This window comes from Mandrillus leucophaeus, unplaced genomic scaffold (assembly GCF_000951045.1).
Source record: "Mandrillus leucophaeus isolate KB7577 unplaced genomic scaffold, Mleu.le_1.0 Scaffold436, whole genome shotgun sequence".
Taxonomy (NCBI): Eukaryota; Metazoa; Chordata; class Mammalia; order Primates; family Cercopithecidae; genus Mandrillus; species Mandrillus leucophaeus.
In genome coordinates, this window is record NW_012104654.1 from 677,349 (window position 1) to 703,010 (window position 25,662).

The 25,662-nt window shown below is 41.0% G+C and overlaps 1 protein-coding gene across 1 annotated transcript in view; it reads right to left on the reverse strand.

The window, feature by feature from the left end:
• Nucleotides 1-13,213: 13,213 nt before the first annotated feature.
• Nucleotides 13,214-25,662, reverse strand: part of MDH1B (malate dehydrogenase 1B, NAD (soluble)) — a 39,751-nt gene continuing 27,302 nt past the window's right edge. Inside the window, exons 10-12 of the mRNA XM_011993880.1 lie at nt 16,521-16,571; nt 15,057-15,122; nt 13,214-13,964 (exon numbers count right to left, since the gene is read on the reverse strand). Of these exons, the coding sequence (XP_011849270.1) occupies nt 13,936-13,964; nt 15,057-15,122; nt 16,521-16,571 (146 nt within the window). The 3' untranslated portion in view covers nt 13,214-13,935. The remainder of the gene's footprint in view (nt 13,965-15,056; nt 15,123-16,520; nt 16,572-25,662) is intronic.

Below are 25,662 nucleotides of genomic sequence, written 5' to 3' on the forward strand. Positions count from 1 at the left end.
CTTGAACTCCTGGGCTCAAACAATCCTCAATCCTCCACCTCCCAAGTTGCTGGGATTACAGGTGTGAGCCACTGTGCCAAGGGGATATTCTGAAATATATATACATTGTGGGATGACTAAATTTATCTAATTAGCATGTATTACCTCACATACTCACTTTTGGGGTGAGAACACTTAAAATCTACTCTCTTAGCAATGTCCAAGAACACAATACTTTGTTATAAACTATAGTTGTCATACAGTAGATCTCTCCAAGTTATTCCTCCTGTCTTACAGAAATTTTTGTATCCTTTGACCAATATCTTCCCAACCACCCTCCTCTCTCAGCCCCTGGTAACCATCAATCTAGTAGCTACTTTTATGAGTTCAGCTTTTTTAAGATTCCACATGTAAGTGAGATCATGCAAATATTTGTCTTTTTGTGCCTGGCTTATTTCACTTAATGTAATGTCCTCTAGGTTCATCCATGTTGTTGCAAATGACAGATTTTTTTTTTCTTTTTGAAGACTCACTAGTATTCCATTGTGTATATACACCACATTTCCTTTATCTATTCACCCTTTGATGGACACTGAGGTTTACTCCAATCTTGGCTATTGTGAATAGTGCTGCAGTAAACATAAAGGACAGATATCTCTGATATAATGATTCATTTCCTTTGGATATATACCCAGTAGTGGGATTGCTGGTTCATATAATTTTATTTTTAATGTTTTGAGGAACCTCTATATTACTTTCCATAATGGCTGTATTAATGTACATTCTCACCAGCAGCACGAAAGGGTTCCCTTTTCTCCACCTCCCCGCTAACACTTGTTACTCTTTGTCTTTTTGATTATAGCCATTCTATCAGGTCTGAGGTGATATCTCATTGTGGTATTAATTTGCATATCCCTGGGGATTCATGATAGTGAACATTTTTTTCATAAACTTGCTGGCCATTTGTTGTCTTCTTCTGAGAAATATTGATTTAGGTCTTTCGCCCATCTTAAAATCAGATTATTTGTTTTCTTGCTATTTAGTTGTTTGCATGTCTTATGTATTTTGAATATTCACCCCTTATTAGAGACATGGTTTGCAAATACTTTCTTCCATTCTGTAGATTGTCTCTTTCTTCTCTTGATTGTTTCCTTTGCTATGCAGAAGCATTTTGGTTGAGGTAATCTCATTTGCCTATTTTTGCTTTTGTTGTCTGTGCTTTTGGGGTCTGCTCCAAAAAGCCATTGCCTAGACTGATGTCATAGAGATTTCCCTTTACCTTTTTCCCATTGTTTTACATCCTCTGTTTCTTATTTCATGACTTTTGCCACAGTTTGCAGAACAGGTGAAACACATAAAAATTACAAAAACAATCCAGTTGGAAAATATAAAAGAAAGATTTAACTCATAATCTGAGAGAAATTTAAAAATATTTAGGTAGAAAGCTAGCAGAGGCTACGATTTCATGGCTGAAACTCTTAAAACTATAGATCAAATTCATCAATGACTTCCATATTGCTAAGTCCAAAGTACATCTTTCTACCTTTATCTTACTAAACTTTATTTTGCAATTTCAAAATATGAAAAAGGTGGAAGAATAGTAAAAAAAAAAAAAAACAAAAAAAAACAAAAAAAAAAACCCTCTCATATGCCCTTCCTCCAGAATCACTAATTGTTACTGTAAAAACGTTTGTACAAATACACACACATCATGATTTTATTCTGAACCATTTAAGAGTAAGTTGCAGACATTTTGGCTTTTTACCCTTAAATACTTCAGTCTGTACTTTTTAAAGATGATTCCCTTACATAGCTACTATATAATTTTTTAAATCAAGAAATTTAAAATTGATATAATGCTATTATCTAACAGACAGTATTTAAATTTTGCAAATAGTGTCCTTTATAGCATTTTATTTCCTGATCCAAGATCCAATCCAACAACATACATTGCCTTTAGTTGTCGTAGTTCTTTAGTACCCTATACTTTGGAACACTTCCTCAACCTTTTCTTGTTTATTGTGACATTGACATTTTTGAATAGTATAGGTCAATTATTCTGTAGAAAATTTCTCCAGTTGAGTTTGTATGTTGTTTCCCCAGGATTATTTTTCAATTTATACATTTCTGGGGAGCAAGGATCCCAGAAGAAACTCTTTGTCCTTCTTAGTGTATCACATGAGGAGGTTCACTGCTATGGGGATGCTACTGTTTGTCTAATTACCGTGTGACATTACGTGTGTATATTTAATTAAGGTGGTGTCCCTGAAAGCTGATGTCTGTGTCCTTCCTTTGAACACATCACATCCAATCTTTTTTTTTTTCATTTTTTTTAGCATTTTCTCATTTTCTAGTTCAATAAGATATTGCAGATTTATCACATATGTTCCCTGCCCCAATGCTAGAACCAACAATTTCTTCAAAAAGGGTTGGTTTCTTTTAGTAGGGAATGGTTTTAGAACTCAAAATTTAGGTGCTAAATGTGTTCATTGTATGGGGATGCCACTGTTTTCTAGGCCTTTTCATAAGTTCATCATGATACCTTCAATTCCAATCTAGCAATCCAATACCACAGTGTTCTTCCTTTCCTTTCCCTTACCCTTTCCCTTTCTCTTTCCTATATTTGTTTTACCCTTCCCCATATTTGTTTTACCCTTCCCCATATTTGTTTTACCCTTCCCCAATCTTGATTATCCTGGCTTCCAAAAACATTGATATATTTGTTCATTTGCTCAACGTTTAGCTTATCTTTTAAAACTTTCCCTTTCCAAACATTGTCTCTTTGCCTCTGTTTTATCACTCTACAGGTTCTCTTCCAGCTGAAGTTTGTCTTGAGTCTTCTTTGTTGGCCTCTCCTTGTAGATCTGGCCCTTAAATATGGGAGTGCCTTCAGAATGGGTTTTGGTCTCCCTTCCTTACCCTTCCCTTCCTACACATGTCACATTGTGCCTAGGTCCCTTACCACCTTTAAGCTGGTGATTCACAAATTGATGACTCTAGGCCTGCCCTCTTCTCTGAACTGCAGACTCATTGATAACTTAGTACGTCCACTTAGATATTAAGCTTGACATGCCCCTGATTTTCTATTCTACCCACAAATCTGTTCCCCTCTCTATTTACATTTTAGGAAATGGCACCATTATCCAGCTGGTTGTTCAAACTGAAACCAGTTAATCTTTGATTTCTCCTTTTTATTTACTCTCCTCACTATATTAATTCCAACTTAAAATCCCATGAATGCGGCTGGGCACAGTCACTCACACCTGTAATCCCAGCACTTTGGGAGGGTGAGGCAGGTGGATCGCTTGAGATCAGGAGTTTGAGGCAATATGGTGAAAGCCTATCTCTACTAAAAATACAAAAATTAGGCAGGTGTGGCGGTGTGCACTTGTAGTCTCCACTACTCCTTCTTGGGAGGCTGAGGTGGGAGGATGGTTTGAGCCTGTGAAGCGGAGGTTGCAGTGAGCCTAGACCATGCCACTGCACTCCAGCCTGCACAACAGTGGTGACATTCTGTCTCAAAAAAAGAAATCCTATGAGTGAGATATATCCCTCCAGAATATATCTCAGTTTTTCTGCTTCTCATCCTTATTACCATCTTCCTAGTCTAAGCCACTAGCATCTCTTGCATGAACTCTCATAATAGCCTCCTAAATGGTATCCTACCATCTATTCTTACATTCCTCTAAATTTTTCTTCAGAATGTACTTGCTAGTGCCTTGAAAATCCAAATTACCTACCAAGATTTTGTGAAAACTTCCAAGACCTGCCTTTTTGTCCAAATATATCCCATACCTCTCTTGCACTTCTACTGGCTAGCTTCTTTCTGCTTTTAAAAAGTAACCCATCTCCTCTTTTACCCCCTACACTGGGCCTTTGCACTTGCTGCTGCCCCTGGTGGGAAAGCTTCCTCCAGCTCATCTCACGACTGCCTCACATTCATCGCCAGGCTCCACTGAGCTCTTCCATGACAACCCTATCTGGAATAGCTTTAACACATCACTCTGTTTTAGTTATTGCTCCCAGCACAGCCTGTGATCATCTCGCTTCATTATATGTTTATTGGCTTAATATTTGCCTTATTCACTAGAAAGCAAACTCTTCAAAAGCAAGAACAAGAGCTATTTTGTCTTATTTGTCCCTGTATATTCAGTGCCTGCCTCCCACACTACATGACTCATCATAAGCACCCAAGAAATGTGTTGAATAAATGATTCAGGAGAGGCTGGTTAGCACTGTGCAGGGAAAGTGCCTTGCCTGTGATCTCTACCAGTAGACACTGGATATGGCTCCCTTGTGAAGATACAAGCTAATTAGCATCTAACACCATCAGATACCCAAATCATGTAAATACTTCTTGTTCTGACTCTGAGCCTTCTGATTATAATTTGTGTTTCCATGTAGCTTGTGCAGGAAGTTAATGGACTTTTAGAGCTGTGGACATCTGGTAACTTTGGTACTTCTATTTTAAGTCTAAGATTGGTAAGCTGGCATTCTTGTTCTATCATTAGTATTGTTGGCTTGGTTATCTGAGGGACGTTAATGGTAGCTGCAAACTATACTTCTAATCCTGCAAAGGTGAAGAATAGATGATGGTGGCGAATTTTACCAAGGTGATATCAGCCTGATAGACAGCCCATTCATGCTGGCAGGGAAGTGCACCCAGGCTGCCGACACCCAGAGTGGGAGGGAATGGACATCCAAAAGGGTGGGCTAAGGACTGGCACCCAGTTGGTGGAATAGGTGCCCAGGGCCCTACAGAGGGCATGGTCAGGGGAGGCACACATGGAGGGCACTCAGGAATGGGGCAAGGTGGAACTCCAGGGGTCGGCCAGTGCATGGTACTCAGGGGTAGGTGCCCAGGGGATTAAGAAAAAAAGAAAAAAAAAAGAATGAGTATTGTTGGAATTTAGAAGAGAGGGATCCAAAGTATGTATTGATCAAAACTGTGTGCTAGGCATTATTCTAGGTGCTTAGAAAACACCACAAAGCAGATAAGTATTACTACTATAGAGCTTTCTTTTTAGTGTGTTAGAAGGACAATGGGCAAAAAGTGTAATACATGGAACTAACAATAATAATGTGAGATTGTAAGCGCTGTGGAATACAACAAAAAGTAGAGCAGGATAAAGGGGGCTGAGATTCCTGAGAGTGGCAGATGGCAGTGTTAAACAGCATGGTATGTATAGGCATTATTAAAAAGGTGAAATTTGAGCAAAGACTTGTAGGAAGTGAAGCGTTGGTCACATATCATTTAACAAAAGAGTGTTCCATGTAGAGGAAATGGCTAGTGCAAGGCTCTGAGGTGGGAGTGTGCCTGGAAGATATAAGGTACAACCAAGAGGCTTATGTGGTGACAGCAGAGTGGTATAAGCATGAAAAATAGTAGTAGGAGAGGAGATCAGAGACATGAAAAGGTGGGGGTGGGAACAGATCATGTGGCCTTCTAGGCCATCATAAGGACTTTGACTTTTATTCTGTAGTGGAGAGCCTCTATGAGCTCCTAAACGTAGTTGAGCTACAATCTGATTCATATTTTTTTTAATAAAGTATCTGTTTAATGGTAAAAGTTAAAAATCATCCGATTCATTTATCCTTTCTGTAGAGATAACCTTACCAAAGGGGTTATACTATGTATAGTGTATTATAGAAAGCTGTTACTCTGTTGGAAACTATTTGGATGAATATCACCAATTTTTGTGATTTTCTTTTTTTCCATGGTTGACACAATCCCTTTTTGATTGATAATTCCTTTTTTTAGATGTGCCAACATTTTAAATTTATAGTCAAGGTTAGCTATTAACTGAAGCCTGGGATTCATTCTGTTGCTTTAAGATGACTGGTCATTTCACCCTCAAAATATAATTCATTACTATCCTATTCTTGGAAGTGAGAAGAAAATTTTTTTTTTCCTTTTTGTATATCTCTCTTGCAATACATTTTGTATGTGATGACTGCAGTTTAATTCCCAAAGGATAATCTTCTTTTCCTAATATATTTTTTATTTTACTTTAAGTTCTGGGATACAAGCAAAGAATATGCAGGTTTGTTACACAGGTATACATATGCCATGGTGGTTTGCTGAACCTATCAACCCATCATTTAGGCTTTAAGTCCTGCATGCATTTCCTGGGATGTGAGACTGGTTCAACATATGCAAATCAGTAAATGTAATCCATCATGTAAACAGAACCAATGACAAAAGCCACATGATTATGTCAATAGATGCAGAAAAGGCCTTCAATAAAATTCAACATCATTCATGTTAAAAACTCTCAATAAACTAGGTATTGATAAAACATATCTCAAAATAATAAGAGCTATTTATGACAAACCCATAGCCAGTATCATACTGAATGGGCAAAAGCTGGAAACACTCCCTTTGGAAACCGGCACAAGACAAGATGCCCTCTCTCACCACTCCTGTTCAACACAGTATTGGAAGTTCTGGCCAGGGCAATCAGGCAAGAGAAAGAAATAAAGAGTATTCAAATAGGAAGAGAAGAAGTCAAACTGTCTCTGTTTGCAGATGACATGATCCTATATCTAGAAAACCCCATCCTCTCAGACCCAAAACTCCTTAAGCTGGTAAGCAACTTCAGCAAAGTCTCAGGATTCAAAATCAATGTGCAAAAAACACAAACATTCTTATATACCAACAATAGACAAGCAGAGAGCCAAACCATGAATGAACTCCCATTCACAATTGCTACAAAGAGAATAAAATACCTAGGAATACAGCTGAAAAGGGACATGAAGGACTCTTCAGGGAGAACTACAAACTACTGCTCAAGGAAATAAGAGAGGACACAAACAAATGGAAAAACATTCCATGTTCATGAATAGGAAGAATAAATGTGAAAATGGCCATACAGCCCAAAGTAATTTATAGATTCAATGCCATTTCCATCAAACTACCATTGACTTTCTTCACAGAATTAGAAAAAAATTACTTTACGTTTCATATGGAACCAAAGAAGAGCCTATATAGCCAAGACAATCCTAAGCAAAAAGAACAAAGCTGGAGGCATCACGCTACCTTACTTAAAATTATACTACAAGGCTACAGTAACCAAAACAGCATGGTACTGGTACCAAAACAGAGATATAGACCAATGGAACAGAACAGAGAACTCAGAAATAACACCACACATCTACAACCATCTGATCTTCATCAAACCTGACAAAAACAAGCAATGGGGAAAGGATCCCCTATTTAATAAATGGTGCTGGGAAAACTGACTAGCCATATAAAGAAAACTGAAACTGGACCCCTTCCTTACACCTGATTTACATTTTAAAAGAGGGTATCACTTTGGCTACCATTTCAGTCCATTTGTGTTTCCATAAAGGAATACCCGAGGCAGGATAATTTATAAAGAAAATAAGTTTATTTGGCTCATAGTTCTTCTGGCTGTACAAGAAGCATGGTGGCAACATCTGTTTCTGATGAGGGCCTCATGAAACTTCTATTCATGGCAGAAGGTGAAGGGAAGTTGGCCTACACAGATCGCACGGTGAGAGACGAAGCAAGAGAATGAAGAGGGAAGTCCAGGATGCTTGTCAACAATCAACTGTCGTGGAAACTAACAGAGTGAGACTCATTCATTGTGAGGATGGCACAAAGCAATTCATGAGGGATCCACTCTCATGACCCAATACCTCCTGTTAGAATCTATATTGGGGATAAAATTTCAACATGACATTTAGAAATTTCAAACAAATATACAAACCACAGTAGCTACTATCCTAAGAATAGTCTGTAAGACGCCAAGGATAAAGAAGGGAGGCTACTTAGGAGGCTCTACAATAATCCAGAAGATAGTAGAGGCTTGGACCCAGAGAGTAATGGTAAAATTTGGCTTCTGGTAAATCCAGAAAACCATTTTGAAGGTAGAGCTATCAGGACTTCCTGTGATTGAGCATGGAGTGTAAAAGAAAAAGAAGGTAAGGATGACTCCAGGAATTTTGGTTTGAGTGAATGGAAAGACGAAATTCCTGTTTATTGAGATTTTGTTGGAGGAGCAGGTAGGAGATATGGGAATTGAGAGATAAGTTTGAAACATGCTAATTCACGCGTCTCAGCCGTTTAAGTGCAAATTGCAAGTAGGATAGGGGAATCTTCAGTTTGGAAGAGATGACTGACCTGGAGATATAAATTAGGGGATTACTTGCATATAGATGGACTGGGTGGAGTCATGAGTAGCTATAGACGACAATCAAGGACAGATCCCTCGTGTACTACAATATTATAAGGGTGTAAGAGGATAAATCAGCACAGAGACTAAAAAATAGTAAAGCACTTCATGGGGATGAAGTAGGAAGAAAACCATGGAAGTCTCATGCCCTAAAAGGCAGGTGAAGTAAGTGTATCAGAGAAAAGGAAATGATTGGCTATGTTGTTATGGACTGAATGTTTGCTCCCCCTACCCAAATTAATATTTTGAAAACTAATCCCCAATGTGATGCTGTCTTAGTTAGCTTTGTGTTGCTATAAAGGAATACCTGAGATAGTTTATAAAGAAAAGAGGTTTATTTGGCTCATAATTCTGCTGGCTGGAAGGTTCAAGATTGGACATCTGGCGAGGGCCCCAGGCAGCTTCTACTCATGGTGGAAGGCAAAAGGGGGCTGGCATATACAGAGATCACATGGTGAGAGAGGAAGCAAGAGAAGTGGGGAGGTGCCAGGCAGTTTTCAACAATCAGCTCTCGCAGGAACTAAGAGCAAGAGAACTCACTCACCCCAAGGGAAGGCATTAATCTATTCATGAGAGATCCACCCTCATGACCCAGATACTTACTAGGCTCCACATCCAACATTAGTACGAAATTTTAACATAAGGTTAAGTTGGGATGAACGTCCAAACCACAGCAGGCTTTAGGAGGTGGGGCCTTTGGGAGGTGATTAGGTCATTAGGGTAGTAACCTCATGAATAGGATTAGTGTCCTTCTAAAAAAAGCATCTGAGAGCTGCCTAGCCCCTTCCACCATGTGGAGATACAGTGAAAAGGCACCATCTACGAACCAAGAAATGTGTTCTTACCTAACACTGAATCTGCTGCCACTTTGATCTTGGACTTCCCAGTTTCTAGAATAGTGATAAATAAATCTCTGTTGTTTCTAAGCTACTACTCAACGGTACTTTGTTATAGTAGCACGAAGGGCCTAAGACGTATGTCAAATGCTACTGATAGGTCAAGTCAGCATGAGGACTGAGGGCTCATCATGGGATTTTGCAAACATGGTGGTAATTTTGGGGACTGTAGATGAAAACGTAATTTTGGTGGCATTGCTAAAGTATGACTTATGTGTGTTGCTCTTGAGCAAGACACACTAGGGTTTGTGGCTGCTTTCCCAGAGATGGGTAGCCCACCTACAAAGGAGGAGGCTGCCAGGACTCTGCAAAACCTTTGCTATGGCCTCTCTGTATAGAAATCATGCTTCTTTGTACCAATAAACTGAGAGACTTGTGATTAGATGTCTCTGTGGGCTCCCTTTTTCTGCCCAGAAGAAATTAATATGAGGGGCAGAACAGCTGCTCACTGTTGGGAGAGTCACCAGTTTGCTTCCAGAAACTCAGCTGCAAGCTTGGGTAACCTTTCTGTGTCCTCTGCAGACTGAGTAAGCTTTCAGCTCTGGGCCAGGACTGTTTTAGAGTTAAAGATGTTAGTTTTAAGGCCAGCAAAGGAGCAAATGGAAGTTACACATTATTTCCCAGTTGCATCTGGTAGGGTGTAGATGGAGGAATAGCTCTTTATCCTATTTCTGTCTCTTGGAGTCTCATAATGTTCATCTCCCTGAAATAAAAAGAAATAAGTAATGGTTTGGCCAAGAGAGGAAAGGCCACCTCACTGTGTAAGATCTATCGAGGCTTCAGTGAGATGAAGTTTGAAGACATAGTGTAGGGCAGTGGTTGTCAAAGTATGGTCCCTAGATCAGTAGCATCAGCCTCACCTGAGAACTTGTTAGAACTAAGACTTACTGAGTCACAAACTCTGGAGATGGTCCCCAGCAATCTTTTTTGTTTGTTGGTTTTGTTTTGTTTTGTTTTGTTTTTTTGAGAGCGTCTTGCTCTGTCACCCCAGCTAGAGTGCAGTGGCACGATCTTGGCTCACTGCAGCCTCTGCTTCCCCTTCCTGGGTTCAAGTGATTCTCTGGCCTCAGCCTCTGGAGTAGCTGGGACCACAGGCAGGTGCCACCATGCCTGGCTAATTTTTGTATTTTTAGTGGAGATGAGATTTCACCATGTTGGCCAGGCTGGTGTCGAACTCCTGACTTCAAGTGATCTGCCCACCTTGGCCTCCCAAGTAGCTGGGATTACAGGTGTGAGCCACCATGCCCGGCCCCAGCAATCTGTTTTAACAAGTGATTCTGATTCATGCTAATGTCAAAAATCATGGTCTAGAATTGAAGTAAGTTGATGGCATTTACTGACTGGAATTGGGGAAGATAGAACAAATATAACAGTCAGTATAGATTTTAAGCCTGGCTGAGTCAGAAAAGTCAGTTTGTCTAGGGGCTGAGTGTGGTTGTTCATGCTTGCAGTCCCAGCTACTCAGGAGGCTGAAGCGGGAGGATCACTTGAGTCCAGGAGTTCAAGACCAGCCTGGGTAACATAGCTAGATCCCATCTACAAAAATAAATTAGCTAGGTGTAGTGGCATGTTCCTGTAGTCCCAGATACTTGAGAGGCTGAGGTGGGAAGGTGGCTTGAGCCCAGGAATTCTAGGTTGCACTGAGCCACAGTTGTGACGCTTCACTCCAGGCTGGGTGCAGAGCGAGAATTTGTCTCTAAAAAACAAATGATCTAAATATATTCCTTATTAATTCACTTAAAACGAATAGTTGAAAGGTATTTCTCTATTAAGTTAAATAGCTGTTAGCTATAAGCATATATAGCCACATATATAAGTATGCAGCCATTGTCTATAAGTAATAGAACCCATCATTAACATGGACTTAAAACCTAGTGTTATTTATTGTTTGTTAGACAGAAGTTCTGGAGTTGATCCAGGGTTGGTTCAGAGGCTCTTTGAAGTCATCAAGGCCTCAGGATTAGGCGCCAGGCTTTTTCTGTCTTTCTTTACTGCTACCCTCCTATGCTGGTGATGTCTCTTCTCATGGCTACAAAATGGTTGCTGAAGCTGTGAGCATTATATCTCAGTAGGACAGCATTTAAGCAGGAAGGAAGTAGGTGGGAGCCAAAGTGCTTTCTCCTTGCATACCATTTATTCTCTCTCTCTCATGCAGACCTCCAGAACACTTATCTATCAGTGTCCAAAATTGGGCCGTATGCCTACCCCTAGACCAATCACTGGCAAATGGGACTAAATTAGATCTCACCATTTATTGGGCCCATCAGCCATCCCAACAAAATCAGACTTCTGTTGGTCACGAGAATGAAGCCGGGCTGTAAGGAGGGCAACTAATAGTGCTTGCTATAGCTACAAAGATTTATAGATGCTTAACTCATATTTCAGTGACCAATTAATTACTTTATACACATAATGCCTTTCTCCAAACAATACTCTAATTTTTCTACAGAATATTCCTCCCTCATGGCTTTACCATGATAGCTTTAACAACATAGAGAAACTACTTACAATAACCTCACATTAAAGTTACTTTTAACGGGAAAATCAGACTTGAGATTTCCCAAGTTGGCCTATTATATATAACAGGCTACCATAAGAACTAGTGCATCAGTCAAAAAAAAACAACAACATAAAAAACACACAAAAAAAACAAAAAAAACTCCCTGTGCCCCATGTATTAGTCCATTTTCATGTTCCTGACAAAGACATACCCGAGGTTGGGCAATTTACAAAAGAAAGAGGTTTAATTGAACTCACAGTTCCACAGGGTGGGGAGGCCTCTCAATCATAGTGGATAGCAAGGAGGAACAAGTCACATCTTATGTGGATGGCGGCAGGCAAAGAGAGAGGTTGGGCAGGCAAACTCATTTTTAAAGCCATCAGATCTTGTGAGACTTATTCACTATCATGAGAACAGCATGAAAGACCCGCCCCCATGATTCCATTATCTCCCACCGGATCCCTCCCACAACACATGGGAATTATGGGAGCTACAAGATGAAATTTGGGTAGAGACACAGAGTCAAACCAGATCACCCTGAAAAATATTTTTGAAGTGGCATCATTATTATTTCTAAATAAATAGCAAACACTTAACACTTTCCTCCCAGTGTAATTCCATATATTAATTTGGGACAAATGTGTGGTAGTAGATATGGTGATTAAAATCAATCCATTCTACTCTCCTATAGGAGTCTATTCTAGAGCATTCTTGTCATCCTATGGTGGTCCAAACATATGGCAGTTCATATTCATGCTGGAAGTACAGACTTCTGGGGATGGGGATGAGTATGTCCCAAAAAGGGACAAAACTCTGTCTAGATCTCCTCTAGCCCTCTCCTAGATGTCCACCAATTGGAGAAGAAGCTCATTATCTCATTGTTCACAACTTGGCACTCATGGGAAGAAAATCACTAAGAGGCAGGCCACTACATTGAAAGATGATGTGTTCGTGGTTGTGTTCTTTGTTCCAGCCTTTCTATCTGGTTATGGGTAACAAGTGAGTCACATGACTGATTCAAGGGATATGGAGCAGGAAGTTTAGCTTAGGCTTCTTGGTCTGAATCACGGTTTCCAATCTTGCTTAGTTTTCTCATAAGAAGCCCTGCATGTTGAGGGGCAAAATCGCCATGTGCTTAGCTCTGTGAGAAGCGCCATTTGATTTTCCATCCAGGTATTGTTCTCTGTGGTCACATTCCTTGGGTTGAGGACCCCACAAAGTCAGGCAATGGTATTGGTAGGATTAGGGCACAAAATCAATGTCCTTAACACAGATATCAAGCTTTCTTCACAATAACATCACATGAAGTGCTGACTTTGGAAACAAGCAAAAGTCAGTAATGGGTTTGAAACTACCCATTGCATTATAATGGTGCAGAAGCAATGCAGAAGATGCATCTGCAATTTCCCTGAATTTTCAGAATATGATTCATATCTTAAGAGTTATTAAGCATACAGAGAAAGCACAGATATCAGCAGCTTTTCACATGACTCCTGGGCTTTCAAAAGTTCCTAATTGGCATTTGTAAAGGGTCTTATTAGCTGGAAAATATCTGAGCATACTGGTTTGGCTATTACTGCTTTAATAAAAGACTGTAATTTTTACTTAAACCATGCAATTATATAGTAAAAATATTATGCTTTTCTTTCAAAATTCATTTTATTCAGGCCATATCTGTTGTCAAGGAGCAGAAACCTATTCAATCTGAGCTTTAAAAAAGTGTGATTTATTATACAGACACTTAAACAAAGCACATCCAGGGAAAAATGGTACAGAGGTAGGTCTTATGAAGGTGGTGAACCCAATCTAGCTCTGAAGAGCTCACAGGCACATAGTTCACTACCATCAACCTGACCCAGTCACCAACTTACTCATTGGTCTCAGTTCAATTTTTTTTTTTTGAGAGAGAGAGAAAATATGATTGGTTATCCTTGAGTGAGGTACATCTGTTTGGCTTAATTAGTTGAGACCAAGGTGGTGAGGACATTTGAGCAAACATGGTCACTTAGGTGCAGGTCTTAGGTATGGCTGGTGGAAGGAAGCAGGTTCTCTCAGAAGATGTATGGGCAGATGCAATGACTGACAACTCTATTTTAATGTAGTATAAAAGATAGCATTTGACACCAAAATATTTCTGAGAAAATGCAATTATTATTAAACAAACATGAGTGGATACAAGTAACACAAAATAACTGAACTCTGACCTTTATGTTGTCACAGTGATTTAATTGCCTTGCATGGTATTATCTAAGACTGACATAAATCTTTCAAATTATTCTTCCTTCAATATAGACATTTATGTAAATTCTTTCTATATTTATTATGCTACCAAGTAATTATGTATTTCATCCAATTTGATCTGTTAGGATTCCACAGTTTTGCCTTCAAAGCCTGTAAAAGGAAAAGAAATGAAAATATATAACTATTTCCAAAACATGTTAGTAGCATATGTTTTTATTAGCTTTTTTGTTTGCTGGATTCCTGTATTCATGATTCAATAGCTGAGAAAGTGCATGCGTGAGAGTGATTCTATGGGGAAATAAAGCCACGAGATCATAGCTAGGTATTTTCATATAGCAAAACTAACTGTGGCCTCTTCCCTGGCCACAAGCTATTTTATGTGCTCTCTCCTGGCACCTTGCTTTTCATTCCAAATCGTGTATGCAGCTATGTTGTCAGCTCCATTTCTGCTCTTGGCTTTGCTGCTCCTCTATGCACCAATTCTAATTCTCCCGATTAGCCCCATTCTTAAGTCCATCATACCATACATTTCAGAATGAAAGGTGCATGAGATTTTGTTCATTTTATTGGACATTTAAATAAAAGGGTGGGGGCTTAGGTGAATATCCTGACTGGTCAACCACAAAGAAACCTACATCAGCTTTGTTTTCAACTCAGTTATATACTTGGGAACTCTGGACATGCAGATTCCTTGTGTCAATTTCCTTACTTATTCATCTTGAGGGAAGGATTAGGTTCTCAAAGGTTTGGTTGCAAAAGTGGGAAGCAGGCCAGGCAGGTGGCTCATGCCTGTAATTCTAGCACTTTAGAAGGCCAAAGTGGATGGTCACTTGGGTCCAGGAGTTTAAGACCAGCCTGGGCAACACTGTGATACCCTAGATCTACAAAAAAAAATTAGTTGGGTGTGGTGGTGCATGCCTGTGGTCCCAATTACCTGAGGGGCTGAGTTGAGAGGATCACAAGTCTAGGAGGCTGAGGTTGCAGTGAGCTGTGACTGTACCACTGCACTTCAGCCTGGGCAACAGAGCAGACCCTGTCTTTAAAAAAAAAAAAAAAAAAAAAAAAAAAAAACAGTAGGAAGCTAGGATCCAGGAGAGTAAGCAACCAAGGCTGGGTCCTTGGGGAATGTGGGAAGTGGGGAGGGTTTGACAAGAATAGTATTGCAAGGAAACTTGATCCTCTACTACCCAGTTCCACTTGTAGAACAAGAAAATATTAGTTAATGTTTTGTCTACCACCTACCATTTAGGAACTCAAGACTCTGTGGCTTTTCAAAGGTGGTTTGAGGAATCTGATTTAGAAAATCTGCTGCAGCAAATAGAGTTAAAGGAATAGTTTTTACTATGTAAAGCACAATAATTTTTGCAGTTATTTTCATTTTCTTCTATCTTGTTCCTTCCACTCTGAAGTTTCTCTGAATGCATTGCTCTCCTAGGAGTTACAAGATGCTAGACCACTGTTATATAAAGTCTCAACCATGATGATGACTTATCCATGTTCTGAGTGGACAATATGAACAAGCAGATGTTCAGTCAACTGCTCAGTATAGCATCTTTCTACCAACATCCCTATGAAGCCTCCTTCCCTGGCCCCCATAAACCACTAGGCAACTTCTCAATGATTGCTAGCTTCCTTCTAAATAGACAGTTTCAGGTGAAGTTGTAAAAATGGAAACAGACTAAATTATTATTTTTTGGATATACAGTTTGTACAGGAAGCTTTAGAAAAAATACAGTCCTCTACATAAATATGTGCAAGCACTCACATTATATGTATACACTTGACCCTTGAACAATGTGGAGATTAGGGACACCATTCCTCTGTGTCATCAATTATCTACATACAACTTTTGACTCCCCCCAAAACTTAACTAATAGCCCACTGTTGACCAGAAGTCTTGCCAATAACAAAACAGTTGATTAACATATATTTTGTATGTTATATGTATCATATACTGCATTCTAACAATAAAAGCTAGAGAAAAGAAAATGTTATTAAGAAAATCATAAGGAAGAGAAAATATATTTACTATTCATTAAGTGGAAATAGATCATGATAAGGTTCTTCATCCTCATTTTCTTTATGTTGACAAGGCTGGGGAGGAGTAGGAGGAAAGAGGAGGCGTTGGTCTTGCTGTCTTAGGGATGGCAGAGGTGGAAGAAAATCTGCGTAATAAGTGGACCTGCACAGTTCAAACTCATGCTGTTCATGGGTCAACAGCATATGTGTGTGTGTGTATTTATGTAATACATTATAAATTATATATATGATGAGATATATATATACACATAATGAGACAAAAATTCCCAGATTTTCGCTGTTAAGGAGAATTCTAACTTGGCCTTCTCAGTCTCTTCCTCTCACCTATCTTCTGAGAAAGATGCTGTCTTGCCATATTGGTTATTTGGGCTTGATAATAAAGAATTGAGAAGAAAAGGGAAAGGTGAGAAGCAACAGACACAAGGGACTGGCGCTGAAGTTAGAGTATTTTGGGAGAGTTTGAGGTGAATATGACAAGGAAGCAGTTTGAGTGATTAAAAAAAAAAAGTTGACATTTTTGTGCCCATTTCAAAGTGTCTGTGAAGCATATGAAGTTATTTAAGACTTGCTTTGGTTGCTAGGCCATAACATTATTCCCTAACAACTGGACAATATGAGTCGTGATTATTAGCAATATAGACACTGTTTATAACCCCACTGACTTACCGTCTGACATAACTGGATTTTTTTCTTCATGAGGGACTAGATCTTTATGTTCTGAAATCAAAATTAAATTAAACATGCTGGATTTAGAATATAACCAACAACCTGACTAGGTCATGAGATGTTCTAAGTCAATGTTTTTCAAACTTCAGTGACTATGACCCACAATAAAAGATGTATTTTACATTATAGTCCAGTGTGCACATTTGTGTACATATTAATGAAACAAAATTACATGAAATAATACTTATCCTTTTCTAATTGTGATGGTTAATACTGAGTGCCAACTTGATTGGATTGAAGGATGCAAAGTATTGATCCTGGGTGTGTCTGTGAGGGTGCTGCCAAAGGAGATTAACATTTGAGTCAGTGGGCTGGGGAAGACAGACCCACCCTTAATCTGGTGGGCACAATCTAATCACCTGTCAGCAAATATAAAGCAGGAAGAAAAATGTGAAAACGTGAGAACTGCCCAGCCTCCCAGCCTTCATTTTTCTCCCATGCTAGATGCTTCCTGCCCTCAAACATTGGACTCCAAGTTTTTCAGTTTTGAGATGTGGACTGGCTCTCCTTGCTCCTCAAGCTTGCAGACAGCCTATTGTGGGACCTTGTGATCATGTAAGTTAATACTTAACAAAGTCCCCTTTATTTATACAGATGTATCCTATTAGTTCTGTCCCTCTAGGGAACCTTGACTATATAGATTTTGGTACCAGGAGTGGTTCTAGAGAAACAGAATATTAAGAATGGAGTTCTTTTGTTGGTTTTTGAGTTTCTGGAGTTGGCTGGTTAGTATGATTAGACCCCCAAATGCTAAGGACTCTACTTCTAATAGTATGGAGAACAGTGATAGTCCTTGGCATGAACTGTTTAACGAGTTACACAAAATAAATGCATTTGACACTCCTGATTCACTGCTCATGAGAGGCAGGGAGTTTAATGACTCTATACATAATACCTTTGACCATATGTGGTGAACAAGGGAACATAATGAAGCTGGTTAGTTGCTCCTAAGTTCAGTAGACAAAGTGATGAAAGAAAATGATGAACTCAGAGATTCTGTCTCCTGGCTACAGAAGCAGATACTGAGCCTCAAATCTGCAAAGATTGCCCTAAGTGAGTCTTATCTCCTGTAGAGAAATAGCTGAAATTGTGGAAAAACAGACACAAGCTCTTATCATGTGAGTGGCTGAAAGGTGCAGTGAAAGGTGCATGCACAGCCTTGCCAATTGTCTCCTGTTAAAATGAGGGCATTAATTGGAAAAGAATGGGACCCTGCAACTTGGGAAGGAGACATGTGGGAGAACCCTGATGAAGCTGGGGATACTGAGTTTGTAAACTCTGATGAACTTTTTTGCCGGAAGGAACAGCTTCCCCATACCAGTAGCAGCAACATCCCCTCCCCGACCCATGCTGTCATCAGTCTTTCCACCTTTGTCTGAGGAGATAAACCCTGTGCTTCCTGAGGCAAGAGTGATGGCCTCCCCTGAGGCAGTTGCCAGGCAAGATAATGTTGATTCTCCTCAGGAGCCACCCCTAACACCCTTGTTTGCTTCTAGACCTATAACTTGACTAAAGTCTCAGTGGGCCTCTAGAGGTGAGATTGAGAGTATGACCCATGAAGAAGTGTGCTACACTCAAAAAGAGCTGCTTGATGTCTCTAATTTTTTTTTTTTTTTTTTCCAGGCTGGAGTGCAGCAAGCTCCGCCTTCTGGGTTCACGCCATTCTCCTGTCTCAGCCTCCTGAGTAGCTGGGACTACAGGTGCCTGCCACCAAGCCCAGTTAATTTTTTTTTTTTTTTTTGTATTTTTAGTAGAGACAGGGTTTCACCATGTTAGCCAGGATGGTCTCGATCTCCTGACCTTGTGATCCGCCTGCCTCGGCCTCCCAAAGTGCTGGGATTACAGGCGTGAGCCACTGCGCCCAGTTGATGTCTCTAATTTATATAAACAGAAATCTGGAGAACAGGCATGGGAATGGATATTAAGGGTATGGGATAATAGTGGAAGGAACATAGAGTTGGATCAGGCTGAATTTATTGACTTGGGACCACTAAGTAGGGACTCTGCATTTAATGTTGCAGCTCAGGAAGTTAAAAAAGGTTCTAGTAGTTTATTTGCTTGGTTAGCTGAAATATGGATTAAAAGATGGCCCACTGTGAGTGAGATGGAAATGCCTGATCTCCCTTGGTTTAATGGAAGGGATCCAAAGGCTTAGGGAGATTGGCATGGTGGAGTGGATTAGTCACTTTAGACCTAGTCATCCCAGCTGGGAGGGTACAGAAGATATACCCTTGACCAATGCCTTGTGAAATAGATTTGTGAGGGTAGCACCTGCATCTTTGAAGAGCCCCATAATTGCTCTACTCTGTATGTCAGATCTAACAGTGGGAACCATAGTCACTCAACTACAAAACTTAAATACATTGGGAATAACTGGATCCCAACGTGGCAGGGGCCAAGTTGTGGCACTTAACTAACCGTCAAAGGCAAGGTGGGGCCAGGCGTGGTGGCTCACACCTGTAATCCCAGCACTTTGGGAGTCCGAGGTGGGTGGATCACAAGGTCAGGAGATTGTGACCAGCCTGGCTAACATGGTGAAACCCTGTCTCTACTAAAAATACAAAACATTAGCTGGGCATGGTGGCAGGCACCTGTAGTCCCAGCTACTTGGTAGGCTGAGGCCGGAGAATGGCGTGAACCTGGGAGGCGGAGCTTGCAGTGAGCTGAAATCATGCCACTGCATTCCAGCCTGGGCAACAGAGCCAGACTCCATCTCAAAAGAAAAAAAAAAAAGGTGGGGTGGGTATAACTGTCATAATGGACAGCAGAGACAAAGCAGCAATCAGAATAGTCTGACTTGTGTAGAGCTCTGGCATTGGCTAATTAATCATGGTGTTCCTAGAAGTGAAATTGACAGGAAGCCTACTGCATTCCTACTTAATTTATATATGGAGAAAACTTCTAGGCTGAATAGATAAAAGACTCATTTGAATTATAAAACAGAGAATCATGGCCCCTCAATCAATTTCCAGATTTGAGCCAGTTTACAGACCCTGAACCCTTTGAATGAAGGGGAGACCGAGCCCCCTTGAGGGAGGACCCCACTACATTACTGACAATTTATGCAGTGAATCTTTCTCCCATCTTTCCCCAAGGAGACCTCTGACCATTTACCAGAGTAACTGTGCAATAGGGAAAGGGATATAATCAGACATTTCAAGGACTACTGGACACTGGCTCTGAGCTGACATTGATTCCAGGGGATCCAAAACATAATTGTGGTCTTCCAGTTAAAGTAGGGGCTTATGGAGGTCAGGTAATTCATGGAATTTCAGCTCAGGTCTGACTTACAGAGGGTCCAGTGGGTCCCTGGACTCATCCTGTGGTCATTTCCCCAGTGCTGGAATGCATAATTGGCATAGACATACTTAGCAGCTGGCAGAAACCCCACATTGGCTCCCTGACTGGTAGGGTGAGGGCTATTATGATGGAAAAGGCCAAATGGAAGCCATCAGGGCTGCCTCTACCTGGAAAAATAGTATATCAAAAACAATAACATATCTCTAGAGGGATCGCAGAGATTAGTGCCACTATCAAGGACTTGAAAGATGCAGGGGTGGTCATTCCCACCACATCCGCGTTCAACTCTACCATTTGGCCTGTGCAGAAGACAGATGGATCTTGGAGAATGACGGTAGATTATCGTAAGCTTAACTAAGTGGTAACTCCAGTTGCAGCTGCCTGTACTAGATGCTCATTGCTTGAGCAAATTAACACATCTCCTGGTATCTGGTATGCAGCCATTGACTCAAAAAATGCCTTTTTCTCCATTCCTGTCCATAAGGCCCACCAGAAGCAATTTGCCTTCAGTTGACAAGGCCAGCAATGTACCTTTACTGTCCTACCTCAGGAGTATATCAACTCCCAGGCTTTGTGTCATAATCTTATTCGGAGCGACCTTGATCACTTTTCACTTCCACAAGATATCGCACTGGTTCATTACACTGATGACATTATGCTGACTAGATCCATTGAGCAAGAAGTAGCAAACACACTGGACTTATTGGTGAGACATTTACATGCCGGAAGATAAGAAATAAATTTGACTAAAATTCAGGGACCTTCTACTTCAGTAAAATTTCTAGGGGTCCAGTGGTGTGGGGTCTATGGAGATATTCCTTCTAAGGTGAAGGATAAGTTGCTGCATTAGGCCCCTCCTACAAACAAGAAAGAGGCATAATGCCCAGTGGTCCTATTTGGATTTTGGAGGCAACACATTCCTCATTTGGGTGTGTTACTTCCACTCATTTATTGAGTGACCTGAAAGGCTGGCTGCCAGTTTTGAGTGGGGTCCAGAACAGGAGACGGCTCTGCAACAGATCCAGGCTGCTGTGCAAGCTGCTCTGCCACTTGGGCCATATGACCCAGCAGATCCAATGGTGCTTGAGATGTCAGTGATAGATAGGGATGCTGTCTGGAGCCTTTGGCAGGCCCCCATAGGTGAATCACAGTAGAGGCCTCTAGGATTTTGGAGCAAGGCTCTGCCATCTTCTGCAGATAACTATTGTCCCTTTGAGAGACAGCTCTTGGCCTGTTACTGGGCTTTGGTGGAAACTGAACATTTGACTATGGGTCATCAAGTCACCATGTGACCTGAACTGCCTGTCGTGAACTGGGTGCTTTCTGACTCATCTAGCAATAAAGTGGGTCATGCTCAGCAGCATTCCATCATCAAATGGAAGTGGTATATATGTGATTGGGCTCAAGTATGTCCTGGAGGCATAAGTATGTTCCACGAGGAAGTGGCTCAAATGCCCATGGTCTCCACTCCTGCCACCCTGCCTTCTCTTCCCCAGCCTGCACTGATGGCCTCATGGGGAGTTCCCTATGATCAGGTGACAGAGGAAGAGAAGACTAGGGCCTGGTTCACAGACGGTTCTGCACGAGATGCAGGCACCACCCGAAAGTGGACAGCTGCAGCACTACAGCCCCTTTTCAGGACATCCCTGAAGGACAGCGGTGAAGGGAAATCTTCCCAGTGGGCAGAACTTCGAGCAGTGTAACGTGCACTTTGCATGGAAGGAAAAATAGCTAGATGTGCAATTATATACTGATTCATGGGCTGTAGCCAGTGGTTTAGCTGGATGGTCAGGGACTTGGAAAAAGCATGACTGGAAAATTGGTGATAAAGAAATTTGGGAAGAGGTATGTGGATGGACCTCTCTGAATGGTCAAAAACTGAAGATATTTGCATCCTATGTGAGTGCTCACCAACGGGTGACCTCAGCAGAGGAGTATTTTGATAATCAAGTGGATAGGATGACCTGTTCTGTGGACACCACTGAGCCTTCTTCCCCAGCCACTTCTGTCATTGCCCGATGGGCCCATGAACAAAGCGGCCATGGTGGCAGGGATGGAGGTTACGCATGGGCTCAGCAACATGGACTTCCACTCACCAAGGCTGATGTGGCTACAGCCACTGCTGAATGCCCCATTTGCCAGCAGCAGAGACCAACACTGAGCCCTCGATATGGCACCATTCCTCGGGGTGATCAGCCAGCTACCTGGTGGCAGGTTGATTATACTGGACCTCTTCCTTCATGGAAAGGGCAGAGGTTTGTCCTCACTGGAATAGATGCTTACACCAAATATAGGTTTGCCTATCCTACACACAATGCTTCTGCCATGACTACCATCCATGGACTAATGGAAAGCCTTATCCACTGGCATGGTATTCCACACAGCATTGCCTCTGACCAAGGCACTCACTTTACAGCTAAAGAAGTGGGGCAGTGTGTTCAGGCTCATGCAATTCGCTGGCCTTACCATGTTCTCCATCATCCTGAAGCAGCTGGATTGATAGAACGGTGGAATGGCCTTTTGAAGTCACAGTTACAATGCCAACTAGGTGACAATACTTTGCAGGGCTGGGGCAAAGTTCTCCAGAAGGCCGTGTATGATCTGAATCAGCGTCCAATATATGATACTGTTTCTCCCATAGCCAGGAATCACAGGTCTAGGAATCAAGGGGTGGAAGTGGAAATGGCACCACTCACTGTCACCTCTAGTGATCCATTAGCAACATTTTTGCTTCCTGTTCCTGTGACATTATGTTCTGCTGGCCTAGAGGTCTTAGTTCCAGAGGGAAGAACACTGTCACCAGGAGATACAACCATTCCATTAAACTGGAAGTTAAGATTGCCACCTGGACACTTCGGGCTCCTCCTACCTTTCAGTCAACAGGCTAAGAAAGGAGTTACAGTGTTAGCTGGGGTGACTGACCCAGACTATCAAGATGAAATCAGTTTACTACTCCATAATGGAGGTAAGGAAGAGTATGCATGGAATACAGGAGATTCATTAGGGCCTATCTTAGTATTACTATGCCCTGTGATTAAGGCCAGTGGGAAACTACAATAGCCCAATCCAGGCAGGACTACAAATGGTCCAGACCCCTCAGGAATGAAGGCTTGGGTCGCTCCACCAGGGAAAAAACTACGACCTGCTGAGGTGCTTGCTGAAGGCAAAGAGAATATAGAATGTGTAGTAGAAGATAGTCATTAATACCAGCTACAACCATGTGAGCAGCTGCAGAAATGAGGACTGTAAATGTCATGAGTGTTTCCTCCTTTTGTTAAAAACATGTTTGTGCATGTATACACTTAGAAAATATCTTCATTTCATTTCCTTTTGTTTTATCATGTGAAATAAGATTTATTGACTTCATATTACCATTTTAAGTATTGTTAACTTTATGTAACAGTATTTGGGTTGGAAATTAGTGCGTTTCCAGTTGTGTGAAGGATAGTTGTATTATGTTAGGCATAATTATGACCTTATTATTGTCTTTATTTGAAGATTATGTATGATCTCAGGAGATGTGTATGGGTTTAAGTTGACAAGGGGTGAATTTGTGATGGTTGATACTGAGTGTCAACTTGACGGGATTGAAGGATGCGAAGTATTCATCCTGGGTGCGTCTGTGAGGGTGTTGCCAAAGGAGATTAACATTTGAGTCAGTGGGCTAGGGAAGACAGACCCACCCTTAATCTGGTGGGCACAATCTAATCAGCTGCCAGCAAATATAAAGCAGGAAGAAAAATGTGAAAAGGTGAGAACTGCCCAGCCTCGCAGCCTACATCTCTCTCCCATGCTGGATGCTTCCTGCCCTCAAACACTGGACTCCAAGTTCTTCAGTTTTGAGACTCGGTCTGGCTCTCCTTGCTCCTCAAGCTTGCAGACAGCCTAATGTGGGACCTTTTGATCATGTAAGTTATTACTTAATAAACTCCCCTTTATATATATATAATATATAATAAATTATAAATTATATAATTATAAATATATAATGTATAATTATATATTATATATATTTATATATCCTATTAGTGCTACCTCTCTAGGGAACCCTGACTAATACACTAATCTAGTCCTACTTACCCTTTTCTTGTTTTTTCTACTTGCCTTTTTCTTTCTATTCTATTCTAGTTCACTGGGAGAAAAAATCTGGTCTCCTTACTGTTTTCTTATCAATTTCATTCTATTTCAGTGAGAAAAATGCTAGTGATTAAATTGATTTCATTAATCACTGTATGTTTTTTACAATCCACCTAAGCATATGGAAATGTTTCTCAAAATGTGGAAAACACTGTAATTGGTTATATTTGATTCTATGCTTATTCAACAAATGGTCTGCAAAACAACCTTAAATCAACCCCATTTTCTCTCTTTTATCACAACTAAAGTTCTTTAATCTGCATAAGCTTTGTTCAGGTAGAGGTCTAAGAACCTAAAACTGTAATTAGCAACTTAAACTGTTCTGATGCGAGTAGTCTCAGGAATACACACTCTACAATTTGGCTTCTCTTCCTCCACCCCGGAAAGCTGCCATCTCCTTTGTGACAGATCTTACAGTTTTCCTCAGTTCTGACAAGGGCCTTGGTGCCCTGAGATCTTAAGTGGTGCTTAACACCAATTGGGCCAATGCAATAATAGTGCTGCCACTCAGATATCTAGAGAGACACTGTCTAGGTGGGACTGAGTTCACCACGCTTGTCAGGACAGTGATTTGGGCTGTTGATAATCCCCTACAGGGCTCATGTTACAGCTGGATTAATTCTCTAAGCCTGACCCCATCTATTGTGTGCTTTGTCCTGAGGACTAAGCTCTGATTTTTTTTATCTTGCCCAAATTCCTTTCTTTTCTTTTTTCTTTCTTTTTTTTTTTTTTGAGACAGAGTTTTGCTCTTGTTGCCCAGGCTGGAGTGCAATGGTGTGATCTCGGCTCACCACAACCTCCGCTTCCCTGGTTCAAGTGATTCTCCTGCCTCAGCCTCCCGGGTAGCTGGGATTACAGGCATGTGCCGCCACACCCAGCTAATTTTTTTGTATTTTTAATAGAGATGGGATTTCTCCATGTTGATCAGGTTGGTCTCAAACTTCCGACCTCAGGTGATCTGTCTGCCTTGGCCTCCCAGAAGTGCTGGAATTATAGGCGTGAGCCACTGTGCCTGGCCACCTAAATTCCTTTCTAAGGGGTCTGAGAGTCATGCCTTATAAACCATAAATTCTCATCAGATATTTAACCCTGTATATCGTGACTTACTTTCCAATCTGACTCTGCCATGACAAGGAAGACAATCAAAATGTTTTACCCCAAAATATATTTCCTTGCCAGACCTTGAAACTGCCCTGCAAAATCTCTTGTGGGAAAATCCACATTCTATAGAGAATCTCCTCTCCCCTTTGTTTTCCTTCCTTTCTCCCCAGATTCAGGAGATAATCAACTAAGAGCCAGGCACCCTTTAAAGTCTCATAAGAAACAATTTATAACCTGCTCTCTCTAAGTCTGCTATCTGAGAGCTTCCTCTGCACAATAAAACTCGATCTCCACAATCCTTTATCTTAACCTAAACATTCCTTTCTACCAATCCCAGGTCTTTAGACAAACTCAACTAATTGTCTGCCAGAAAATGTTTAAATTTACCTATAGCCTGGAGGCGCCCCACCTACATCTTTGACTTGTCCCGCCTTTCTGAATGAAACCAATGTATTTCTTAAATGTATTTGATTGATGTCTCATGCCTTCCTAAAATATATAAAACTGAGCTGTACCCTGACTACCTTGGACATATGTCCTCAGG